At 37.6% G+C, this 13,394-nt stretch overlaps 1 protein-coding gene across 5 annotated transcripts in view; it reads right to left on the reverse strand.

Annotated features, from left to right (window-relative positions):
- SMARCA4 (SWI/SNF related BAF chromatin remodeling complex subunit ATPase 4) overlaps window positions 1–13,394 on the reverse strand; it is a 129,044-nt gene that overhangs the window by 77,918 nt on the left and 37,732 nt on the right. For all 5 annotated transcript variants that reach the window (XM_069083042.1, XM_069083044.1, XM_069083043.1 and 2 more), the window contains exons 3-5: window positions 7,746–7,878; window positions 6,871–7,275; window positions 6,123–6,221 (exon numbers count right to left, since the gene is read on the reverse strand). In XM_069083042.1, coding sequence (XP_068939143.1) covers window positions 6,123–6,221; window positions 6,871–7,275; window positions 7,746–7,878 — 637 coding nt within the window. The remainder of the gene's footprint in view (window positions 1–6,122; window positions 6,222–6,870; window positions 7,276–7,745; window positions 7,879–13,394) is intronic.

Consider the following 13,394-nt stretch of genomic DNA (forward strand, 5'->3'; position numbering starts at 1 on the left):
TTTTGTCTTTTTATCAGTGATTTCTGGATGTAATTCCCAACAACTCCCCTCCCCCCGATGAGCCTTGAATGGGAAAAATATAAGACAAAACTAAAGGATACAGTGATAACATTATAAAGCACAGGAAACATTTCACAATCATTTTCCTAACTCTTTACCAAAAGGGGGGAGGTTCTTTTCTTCCTCACCTCTTCTCCATTTTCCACCTATTAATCCATATTAAATTGGTAATCATTTTATAAATTTTTCTGTTTTACACTGTGACAGTAAAAAAGTTTAAATACACACTTCTAATGTATGTGTATTTTATTTATAAATTGTCTACATGTACTACTGTACTAATAGTTTTGTCACAATTTACACAAAAATATATTTTAAAAAGATGAGATAAAGACAAAACAATATTTGACCACAGAGTTAATTTTAATAGGGATGCCACAAGTTCCTAAGTCAGGGAGTGACATAGTCTGAGCTATGCTTTAGGGAAATTACTTTGGCAGCTGAGTAAAAGATGGATTAGAGAATCAAATTAAGAAGTATTTTAGGGGCAGCTAAGTGGCTCCAGTGAATAGAACACCAGCCTTGGAGTCAGGAGGAGCCGAGTTCAAATCTGGCCTCAGACACTTAACACAAAAAGAACTAGCCATGTGACCTTGGGCAAGTCACTTAACCCCAATTGTCCTACCTTCCCCCCTCCAAAAATAAAAAAAAAAGAAGTATTTTAACTAAGCATCTACAAGATGCCAGGCACTGTGATAAGTACTAGGGATATAAAGAAAGGCAAAAAATAAATGGTCCTTGTGCTCAAGAAGTTGATGTTCTAATGGGAAAAGACAACATGCAAACAATTATGTACAAACAAGATTATACATACATACATATATACATACACTCAAAAGTAAACTGGAAAGAATGGCGGTAGGAAAGCACTCTTCTTAAAAATTTTTTAAATTTATTTTTAGTTTTCAACATTCATTTGCCAAAGGTTTTGAGTTACAGATCTTCCCATGTCTCCCCTACCTCCCACCCCAGGATGACAAGCATGCTGAATACACTTTCCCCCAATATGCTCTCTTATAACCACTCCAATCCCCCCTTACTTTTGTGTAGGGTAAAATGGATGGGGTGGAGAGAGAATAAGAAGTTGAGGATGACACCTGGGTTTCAAGTCTGTGTAAGGTGAAGGATGGTGGCGCCCCTCTTTCCTATTACTACCCACGACTCACCAAACTCCAGCCCAGGATTACATCCACTATCTGCTCCCTATGCTTCTACATTCATGTTGTACTGAATGAAGACAGAAGTCACACAAGTGTTAACTGAGTCCACCATAAATTTATGTTATCTAATTTCAACTGGGCCTTCACTACAACAACACAATGTTTTTTACTCCTTTGACCCGGAACCCTTATTACATTCTTCACAAAGATTGTTTCAATGTTCTTAAGGCTCCTATACTACTGCCCTACCCCTAACAGAGGAACTCATGTCCTATTTTTAAAAAAATTTAATATTTTATTTTTCCCTAATGTAAAAACAATTTTTGACATTTGTTTTTAAAACTTCGAGGTCCAAATTCTAGGGGCAGCTAGATGGCATAGTGAATAGAGCACTGGCGCTGGGAGTCAGGAGGATCTGAGTTCAAATACAGCCTCAGACACTTAACATTTACTAGGTGTGTGACCTTGGGGCAAGTCACTTAATCCCAACTGCCCTGACCTCTACCCTATAAACCCCCCCCAAAAAAACTTCGAGTTCCAAATTCTCTCCCTTCCTTCCTCCCCAACTCACTCATTGAGCAGGCAAGCAATTTGATATACGTTATACATATGTAATCATATAAAACAGTACCATATTAATCATGTTGTGAAAGAAAACAGGAAAAAAAATCTGGAGTATGCTTCAATCAGTATTCAGACACCATCAGTTCTCTCTTTAGGGATGGACAGCATTCATTTCCCATTTTAATGAGAAAACAGAAGCCAGCAGAAGTGAATTCCCTCTTCCATACATCTTAAAATTCTTTGACACCATCTTCCATTCCTTAATTTACCCCAGTCTCTGATAAAAGCCATCCTTATCTCACTGACAAGGCCAACTCCACTTGGACCCTGCATCTAACAGATTGCCTCTATAATCTATCTCTCCTCATCTCTGCCTCCTGGATTCCTTCAAGTCCCAGCTAAAATCCTACCATCTCTAAGAAGGTTTTCCCCGTATCTCCCTTAACGCTAGTGGCCTTCCTTCTATTAATGACCTCCAATTTACTCTGCATATATATCTTGTTTGTACATAATTATTTGCATGTTGTCTCCTCTATTAAACTGTGAGCTCTGTAACAGAGGGGATTGTCTTTTGCTTTTTTTTTTTTAAATCTAAGTACTTTAATGAATGCTTTTTGTAACTAACCTGGATTACTGGAATAGCCACCTAATTCATCCTTCTTTCCATCCTTCATATAATAATAGCTATCATTTACATGGTTGCTTTAAGGTTTACAAAACACTTTACATATATTACCTTGTTTTATTCTGGCAATAACCCTGGGAAATATATTCTATTATTATCATCCCCATTTTAAAGAAGAGAAAACTGAGGCAGACAGCACTTAAATAACTTGTCCAAGGCCACACAGCAAGAAGCTACCTGAGATAAGATTTGAATTCAGATTTTCCTGACTCCTGGTCTACCACTCTATCCACTGCCCCCTAGGTGCCTCTTTACATATACTTGCCAAATTGCTTTTACTAGAACAAAAGTACACCCACAAAACTTTTCTTCTAAATAAGTTCAAGTGGCTTGCAATTACCTAAAGAATCCAGTAGGTTCTGTCATTTAAATCCCTTTACCACATGAATCTGGTATTGCCCATTACTCCTATGCAGAACAGTCAAATGGGCCTCCTTACTACTATATGCGTGACATTTCATTTCGTAGCTGTAGACCTGTACAGAGCATCCCTCATGATTACAATACACTCTTCTTCCCTTTCTTAACCAAACTCCTTGATTGGATATGACAGATGATCAAGAGAGAAGAATCAAGGATGATTTGAAAGAATGTAAACTTGAATGACTAGAAAGATGATAATATACTGAATGCCAGGTAATGCCCTTTACAAAAATAGAGAAGGCTGATGGAACTTAAGATAAAACAAAAATAGGGTTAAGGTGGGAGGTAGAAAGTGCACCTAGCTAATTTCTGATGAGTTTAAATCACCAGGGCTGGATAAACTATAGACTTGGGTACTAGAACTGGCATACAAGTGTTCTAAGTCATTGTCCGTGACATCTGAAAGATTAAAGAAAACTGAAAAGACAAATGTCTCAACTTTCAAGAAAAGGAAGATAAGGGGCCCTACAAACTATGAGCTAGTAAGCCTGACTTCAATTCCTGGAAAATTTCAAGGGCATGTTATTAAAATGATTAGTGATCTATGTTTTTAGCTTTTCTAGCTCTAGGAAGTAAACCTTTAATAGTTTAATTAGTATGGCACCAAATAACTTAATTTGGTTAGCTTTAACATTTTTGCTATACTGGTGTAATAAGAATGTAAATTTTAAAGATCTTCCCTGCCCCTAGGCTAAAGTGCACCAGAAGCCTGGGGAGGGAGGCTTGTTTTTCAGAAGATACTTTTTGATTGGCCAGTGGGTCAAAAAGGTTGTTACATTCTCTGAGCCAGGAGAAGGCTATATAAGCACTGATGTGTAGCTTTGTTTTGGGACTCACTTTGAGAAGTGTTCTGTGATTTGATCTGAATTCTGGGAAGCCGTTGTTGAGAGTCCCCCGGCTTTGAAAAACCCAGAATGTGGAAACCCAGATGTTGACTGGGTATGGATGTAATGGTTGGACAGTTTGGAAATCTGTCTACTTGATGTTTCTGTCTTGATAATTATGCCTGTATACTTTGAGGTTCAGGGTGCTGACCTTTTCTCCTGAACAAGGTAAACGATATATGTCTGACTGATTAAAGTAAGCTTGTTAACCCATTTTGAGTTGCTTTCCTTTAACAAAGCAGATCCAAGAACCTGTGGTAGCTGCAAACCCTGAGGACGCTTGGGGTGCTTGCCGCTACAACTGGCTCATCCTGCTGTTGTCATTCAGTCATTTTTCAATTGTGTTTAATCTTTATGACCCCTGGGGTCATTGACACAGGGGAGACTAAGGATATATATATATGCCTAAGCACTTCCCAAAGCTCCAGATGTCAGGACTTAGGTAGAAAACAGAGAGTAACAAATTCTATGAAGCAAATAACAGTAGTGTGGCTTAGACCCCAGGACCAGATCTAGGTACTGATTCCAGCCTGCAGCCCAATCTAAGCAGAAACTTGAGGATGTACAAAATTATTTTAGCTCTTTATGAGGAGCAAAGTATGGGCATCTGAGAGGTATACTCATCAATTAGAGAATGACTGAACAAGTTAAGAAATGATTAAGAGGATAGTTACTGAGAAACCTAGTAAGATTTATATTAAGTGATACAGAGTGAAGTGAATAGAAAAAGGGAAAAAAATATACAAAGACAACAATATGGTAAAGAAAAATAAAACTGAACAAATTAGGAAATTGGAGTACAATGACCAACCACAATACCAGAGGACTAATGAAGAAACAGGCTACCCACTTATTGAAAGAGAGGTGAAAGACTTAAGAATGAAGAATGAGATATGGGATAATGTTGTTTTGCTTGACTATACCATGTTTTTGTTGGTTTGTTTTTTGCTTTTTGGAGGGGAGAAGGCAGGGCAATTAAGTGACTTGCCCAAAGTCACATGGCTAGTAAGTGTGTCAAGTGTATGCGGCTGGATTTGAACTCAGGTCCTCCTGACTCCAGGGCCAGTGCTCTATTGACTGCACCACCTAGCCGTCCCTCCATTAATAACTTTTTAAAGCTAGTCATTCTATCAGTTCCTAATTTAACTATACTTTCATGTAGCTCACAGCTATCTATCTTATCCATAATGATGATAAAATGGGCATTTTGTCAAATTGAAATTGCCTTGTTGAAATTCAAATACAATAGGTCTACAGGGTTTTATTTTGATAATAACATTATATGATTTTCTAGAGCCATGTTTTCTCTACCTTCTTGTCATGAACTGACAAGGACAAAATATTGGCTTCTTAAAAGTTTATTTACTCTCATAAAATTTCAGTTGTCAAGTCCTTGTGAAGGTATGACTGAGCATAGAGCTGTCCAAGAATCATCTACAAATGACATTTTTTTAAAAAATGACACTCTTCTTAAAGCAGAACAAAAGGTCTATTATCATGTAGTTTATAGCATAAGCACCAGCTGCAGTTATAGAACAACATGCTTTCAAAGACCTCTTCCTATTTATTCTACAACTCAGAATCTCTTAACTCAGATACAGCCACCATAACTTTAGCATGCAGTTCTGCAAGCTACTGCCCTTTATATTAATTACAAAGCAAGTAGATCCAAACAGCGACCATTATTAGTGAAAAGGAAATGTTCTCTTCAAGTAACTCCCTAGAAAGATTAAGAATTTTCTTTCAGTTGTTGCCTGACCCTATTTACCTTAAGTTTCGGAGCCACCAACTATCTGGAGGACAGTTCTTATGGACTCTACAAGAAAGATTCCTAATCTTTCTCTGTTTCACAAACCTCTTAAGGAAGTCTGATGAAGCCTACGTAACCCTTCTCAGAAGTATTTTTAAATATAAAAAATAAAATGCATAGGATCACAATGGAAATCAATTATACTCAAAAAACAAAGTTTATGGACCCTAAGTTAAGAACTCTTGTTTTAAAAGGAAATCTTACGATATCCTTTCTAGGATAATGTCTCCTTACCTAAGGTACAAGGGAAAGAGGGTTTTTTGGAGAATCTAAGGGAAGAGAAACTTACAATGGTTTTGGAAAAAAACAACAACAACAAAAGCAATAAATACAGAAAGCAAATTCAAGATCTTTTACAAACTGCAAAAGCTTAACTACTAGAGAAATTAACAAAATAAAATAAATTTCAATTGAGGCTGGTTTCACTCTTACCATCATTTTTCTTTCTATTCAGTCTACATGCTTCCATTATACTTATTCTTAAAGTAAAAAATTATAATACAAAGGCTTTGTCAAAAGAAGAACATAAGTGTTACCTTCAGGCCAGGGCTTTGGGGGTCCACCAGGAGGCTGTCCAGGCATTCCTGGGGGAACTCCTGAGGGTCCAGGAGGGGGCATGTTTGGCCCTCCCATACCTGTGAATAGTGGGAAGCAAAGACATTTTAAAATTCTGTGTATGGGTAAAGTGGGGGAAAGCTTTGTTTCCAAACGTACATGTGGGCATATAATAAAAGTAATGAATGCAGTGGAGTCACAATTCCATTAACTTTGTGCTGACAGAGCTAAGTAAGGCATATGAACAAGCATCCTTTAATGAAGTTCACTGTAGAGCACTATTAAAAGGTTGGTTAGGGAGAAAGGGGTGCCAGGTAGCACAGCAAGTAAGAGCACCGGCCCCAAAGTAGGGATGACCTGGGATCGAATCTGGGCTCAGACACTTAGCACCCACCCAGAAACACCTGGCCGTGTAACCTTGAGCAAGTTACTTAACCCCAATTGCTTAGGGGCGGCCAAGTGGCGCAGTGAGTAAGAGCACCGGCCCCAGGTGGGATGACCTGGGATCGAATCTGGGCTCTGATACTTAGCACCACACCCAGAAATAACTGGCCGTGTAACCTTGAGCAAGTTACTTAACCCCAATTGCTTTAAAAAAAAATGAATGGATGACTAAACAAAACAGCAATACACAGACAGAAGCCCTTTTGTTTATTAACTGTCCCCCCTCCCTGGGCCATTATAGCTGTACTCCAAATAAGAGAAGTAATACAGGGAGTCAACACTCACCATGAGGTCTGTTATAATTTGGAGGTGCGGGTCCTGGACCAGGCCCAGGTCCAGGTCCTGGTCCTTGTCCTGGTCCTGTCCCAGATACAGAGGGTGGAGGTAGTGTTGGCATTTGTTGCTGCATTCCTGGCATTGGTCTTTTTCCCTGCACTGCCATCTGCAGGTGATCTGGTAAAGGCTGCCCTCTGGCCAGCATTTTATAAGCCATAATTTGAGCTCTGAGCTGATGCAGCTGATTTTGATTAAAAGGCGTTGGGCCACGGTTTTGTTGTCCTAATGCTTGTGGGTCACTACCATCTAATGGTACCCCACCAGGACCAGATGACATCTGGGGGGCTGAAGATGGGCCATTAGCTGGAACAGGACTTGAGGCATGCTCAGAGCCACCCAGAGGAGAAGGATAACCTATGGAGAAATGAAATACTAAATGGTCACTCTAAATATTTCTCATGATTTTGAAGAAAAACAATTTTTTCTAAAATCCTAAAGTATAATTCCCATACTGAATTTGGGGAATGACCTTATTAGTCACCTCTGACAGTTCCTCTAAGATCTTTAATGCTATAAATATAAGGATGACATCAGAGACAGGATATTAACATGAAAAAGGTCATTTTACAGACTTATAATTAGTAATATTTTAATGAGACACAAAACTCTAAATAGTTGTTGCTCAAAACATCTTCTATCCATGTGACAAGGTATGACTATCACAACCTATATTCAGAAGGAAAATGGCAAACCAAAAAATCTCTGCCATATCAAAGTGTTCAGAGAGATCCCAATACAGGTAATATATAGCTTTACTCCTGTAAATATATTAACACTGATGGGGGAAAAGGTTGAGGGAAAGGGCCTTATGAGAAAAACAATACCTTGAGAATGCTGATCCATTGGGCTTGGAGGAGGCCCCATCCCTGCATGTCCCCCAGACCTCATTCCCATCCCTTTCATCTGGTTATATCGAGGATCATCCGACATTCCCTTCTCATGCATGGAATCCATTGGCTATAATTTTAAAAAGCAACAAAGCAGCATCTTTGTCAGAAAAGTCACTTGATGTGAAATTGAATCATTATCATCAACCCATACTTCTGAAAGGGCACGATATAACAGACTATGGGCAAAGCAATGGGTCTCAACCATAACAGACTTAACTATTTGAAAAAGCATACTATACATCTAATGAAGTAAACAATATAAAGCAATATATGGCAAACACCAAATTAGTGGCACAGACAATAAAGGATAGCTTAGAAAAAGACAGGATTATTGAGGACTGAGGTAATCAGCAAAAGGTTAAAAGAGAAAGTAGGAGTTGAAATAGGTCTTGAAGGCAGAGACTAGAAAAGGTATTCCTTCCTGGTAGGGAAAATGGTATAAAGAAGCAGAAAGGGTTCAGGGGGGCAAGACTACAGGAGAATAATGAAGATCCAACCTCAAAACATTTACTGATGTGTGAACTCTCTCAGAGTCTCATGTTACTTAAGTAAATATATAAAATGGGAATGATAACCTGTGCTCCCTATCTTCAAGAATTCTGAGGAACGAGTTCTGTAAAAACCTTAAAATCCTCTCTAATGTGAACTACCAGGCAGGTAAGGTGCAAATTATGATGGGCAACAATATCAGGCTGAGAAACATGTATTACTCCACTGGCATGTGGAACTACTGAAGGTTTCTTGGAGAAAAGGATAAGAGGGCAATGGCAGTGGCTTAATGGCAATATCTACAAAGTAATGTTTGATAAGATAAATATGGCAGCTGTGTATAGGATGTTTTGAAGGAGAGAAAGAATGGAAGCAAAAAGACTAGTAAGACAATTATTGTTAAGAACACTTGTTTAAGATAATATGGACATTGACTGGGATGGTAGACTTGGGGACACAAAAGAGGATATAGCTGCAATAAATGTTTTGGGTTTGTTTGGTTTTTTTGGGGGAGGGGGAAGGCAAGGTAATTGGGGTTGAGTGACTTGCCCAAGGTCATACAGCTAGTAAGCATGTCAAGTGTCTGCAGCCGGATTTGAACTCAGGTTCTACTGACCCCGGGGCTGGTACTCTATTCACTTGGCCACTTAGCTGCCCCAGCTTCAATACATATGATGGCAGAAAACAAAAATGAATACAACTGGAACTAAATTAAAAGGGAAGACAAGGGAGAAAATAGCTTAGGCATGACTATTAAACCAGATAGAACAGGATATATGACATAAAATGATAGCATCAGAGATACTCATTAATTTGGCATGGAAAATGGGAAAAGGGGCAGAAATGAAACTGCGTTTTGTTTTTTTTTTTTAAGCAATCGGGGTTAAGTAACTTGCTCAAGGTTACACGGCCAGTTATTTCTGGGTGTGGTGCTGAGTGTCGGAGCCCGGGATTTGATCTCCAGGTCATCCCGACACTGGAGCCGGTGCTCTTACTCGCTGAGCCACCTGGCCGCCCCAATGATACTGGTTTGGATGTCTATATGCTAACGCACAGAATAAAGATAATAGTGAAAGTGGGCTAGAGATGATAACTTGGGGCAACTTGTGGACATCACAGACCTGAAGAGATACAGTTCATAACTAGAACAAGGTAACAAAACAGTACATATTGTTTAAGAAAATGATATAACATAGAAGGGAGGGGAAGTGATTGTACACTAAGATTTATAGATGCTTGTTAATAAAAAAGATTAAAAAGAGGACATTCACTTGTGTGGAAGTCTGACATGAACATATGATAGACAAAAGAAAAAGAAACAAAGATAATACAGTATTTTAAGTATATACTACAGGCCACTAGACCATCAGGAAGAACTGAATGATGTATTCTTTACACATCACAAAACTAACACAGAAGCAAGGTCTAACTGCAATGAAGAAACTTCAATTACCCAGATATATGCTGGCCTTTATCTCTACTAAAAGTATGGCAACTGAGAAATTCTTCAATTGAATTTCTTAACATTTCATTTTTCCGAAAGTGATAGAAAATACAAAGATTATCGCTATTTTAGACCAGTTTCTGACCAAGAAGGAAAACATCTAGGTTGGAGAAAGTACAATGATGATATTGTAAATGTCAAATGATGACAAGCTTTTGTAGATGGTGGCTGTGTCATTGGTAACATGATGTATGAGAGAAATGCTAGGTAGAGTCTGAAATCTCACATACACATATGCACACAAGTGACAGAAAATACAAGGATTATCACTATTTTAGACTGGTCTCTGACCAAAAAGGGAGGCATACACCCTCTCCTGAAAAAAGATTTGAAAAAAAAAATCCAAAAAAGAGGAGAGAGAGAATTCTAAGGGAAGCTTAAGAGGGACAGGAGGCATTCAACAAGGAAATTCTGATGAGATGTAACTGACTTGAATGAGGAAGAGAACTACTAAAATAACCAAATGTGGCTAAATGAGAAATTCACTAACAAATTCCTTTTTAATAAGGAAATATAAAAGAGATGGAAGTGAGGGCAGTTGACAGGATGAATACAAAAAAAGTAGTATGGTTTTGAATAAGTACTACCAGTAAAACATTAGATTTGAAACCATTTTACTACATAAGTTTCAAATGGTTACGTAACTTGCATATTAAAAGATCACACATTTTAAAAGTTCAAAGAGAATCACATCAGGGAAATTTGATAGCTATCAATAAGAGGAGAGTTCTTTTATTTTTTAACTTATTTTTCTCAATCACATGTAAAAAAATTTTTAAACATTTATTAAAATTTTGAATTCCAAAATTTCTCCCCCCTCCCCTTGAGAAGGCAAGCAATTTGATATAGACTATTATTTCCAGACATATTTCCATATCAGCTATGTTGTAAAAGAAAACACACACCAAAAAACAAAAAAAATACCTCCAAGAAAATAAAGTAAAAAATTGTAAAAAAAGAAAAAAACTCTCTGGAGATGAATAGTATTTTTCCCTAGGTCTTTTGGAATTGTCTCGGATCATTGTATTACTCAGAATAGCTAAGTCACTCACTGCTGATCACCATATAATATTGCTATTACTGTGTACAATGTTCAACTGGTTCTGCTCACCTCCCTTTGTATCAGTTCATATATGTCTTCCCAGGTTTTTCTGAAACCTTCCTTCTTTTCACTTCTTAAAGGACAACTGAATTCCATCACAATCATATATACAACTTGTTCAGCCACGTCCCAATTGATGGGCATCCCCACCATTTCCAATTCTTTGCTACTGCTATATAATTGTACATGTAGGTTCTTTTCCTTTTTCTTTCATCTCTTTGGGAAACTGATCTAGTAGTGTCCGTTCAAAGGCTATGTACCATGTTTCCCCGATAATAAGACCTATCCCGAAAATAAGCCCTCCCCTTACTGTGTAAGATTCCTCTAAAGTAAGCCCTCCCCTGAAAATATGCCCTCTGGTGTTTTTCTGTCCAAAAAAATAATAAGACAGTGTCTTATTATCGGGGAAACACGGGCATGTAGAGTTTTATAGCCCTTTGGGCATAGTTCCTAAATTGTTCTCCAGAATGGTTGGTTCAATTCAAAACTCCACCTACAGTGTATTAGTGTCCCAATTTTCCCATATCCTCTCCAGCACTATTTTCATTTTGCCACATTAGCCAATCTGATAGGTGTGAAATGGTACCTCAGAGTTGTTAATTTGCATTTATTTAATCAGTAGTGATTTAGAACATTATGACCATAGCTTTGATTTCTTCTGAAAACTGCCTGTTCACCTCCTAACCAAAGAAACATTAGAAGCAATTACAAAAAGTAAAACAGGTAACTTTGGTTATGAGACTGAAAAGTCTTGGTACACAGTAAGAGCAATATTGTAACAATGATCAACTGTGAATGACTTGGTTACTCTGAAGTTTAATTTTTTCACTTTATTTTTCTTGCTTTTTGGGGGGGATGGGTATAACATGGCTAATATGGAAATGTTTTACATAATTTCATGTGTATAACTGATATACTGCTTGCCTTCTCAATGGGAAAGGAAAGGGCTGGGGATGGGAGAATATGGAACTTAAAAATTTTTAAATATTAATAAGTAATTTCTGGAAAAAGAAATACAAAAAAGGGCAGGGAGGGGGGAAGAAAGGTCTTGGTAGTATCTAAAACAGAATGCCTAGGAAGGAAAAGAAGTGGTCAAATTGGGGGAAAATTTTTGCATCACATTTCTGATAAGGGTTTAGCATTTCAAGATTTTTGTGCACACGCGGACACACGCACACACGCGTGCACACACACACACACACACCCCTTAACTTAAAATATGAGACCAAGAGTTGTCCTTCAATGAATAAGTGGTCAAAGGATGTGAAAACAGTTCTCTAAAGAATCACAAACTATTAATCATATGAAAGAATGCTCCTACTCACTAATAAGAGAAATGTAAATGAAAACATCTTTTCAATTTCACCTCACATCCAGCAAATGAATAAAAATTACAAAAGATGGGAGTAGTTAATACTGGAGAGGATATGGAAAGATGGGGATACTAATACATTGCTGGTAAATTGATCCAAACATTCTGGAAAGCAAGTTGAAACTATCTGAAAAGAATGATTAGAATGTTTGTACCCTTTAAACTCAGAAGTTTTACAGTTGAGTTTAAACAACCCAAAGAAGTCAATGACAAAAAGAAAGGCCCCACAAACACTAAAACATTTAAAGAGGGACTTTTCCAAGTAGCAAAGAACTAGAAACAAAATAGATATCCATCAATCGCTGACGTGGCAAAATAAACTGTGGTACTTGACCAAAATGGAATATTACTGTGCTATAAAAATGATCAATGTGATGAATGCAATAGGAAGACTCATGAACAATGTGAAGGAGGCAGAATCAAGAAAACATGAAATACGATGACAACAATATAAATGACAAGAACCACAAAAAAGCAAAACTTAATATTGTAAAATTATAATGACCAAGTTTGGCGCCCCACGTAGAGTTATAAGGTATTCATGTCCTATATTTCTGTAGAGGTGGGGGACTATGAGAATAGAATATATGTCTGACTTTTTGACATGTCAGTTAATTTTCCTATACTTTCATCTCTTTGGGAGTGGATAGAAAGAAAAGATACAGTGGCAGAAATGTAGGTGATATAAAACAATATTTCAATAAAGTTTATTTAAAAAATATGAACTCCAAATCACTAAGAAGAGAAATGAAAAATCAAAACTCGAGGCTTCACCTTACAACGAAGCAAATCAGCAAAGCTGACAAAAAATAAGAAAAGTCAAGGTTAGAGGAGCTGTGAAAAGACAGGCTCACTATAACGCATGTAGCATTATTGATGGAATTATGAATTGTGATTCAACCATAGTGGAAAATCTAACTCATACGCAACTTAGAAATAACTGCAGCATTCCATGTAGCCCTGCTGCTCTGTAAAGTAATTTGGAAGCACACAACTTCCTCCTCTAGGAGGTCAGAGACACAAAGAAACGTCCCACTTACACCAAAATAATGATAGCGGCACTTTTTTGTGGTAGCAAAGAACTTGAAACAAAGTAAATGCCCATTGACTGGGAAT

Source organism: Petaurus breviceps, unplaced genomic scaffold, assembly GCF_028583685.1.
Source record: "Petaurus breviceps papuanus isolate PSGF00001 unplaced genomic scaffold, PetGlider_PUasm1.0 172, whole genome shotgun sequence".
In the NCBI taxonomy this organism is placed as follows: Eukaryota; Metazoa; Chordata; class Mammalia; order Diprotodontia; family Petauridae; genus Petaurus; species Petaurus breviceps.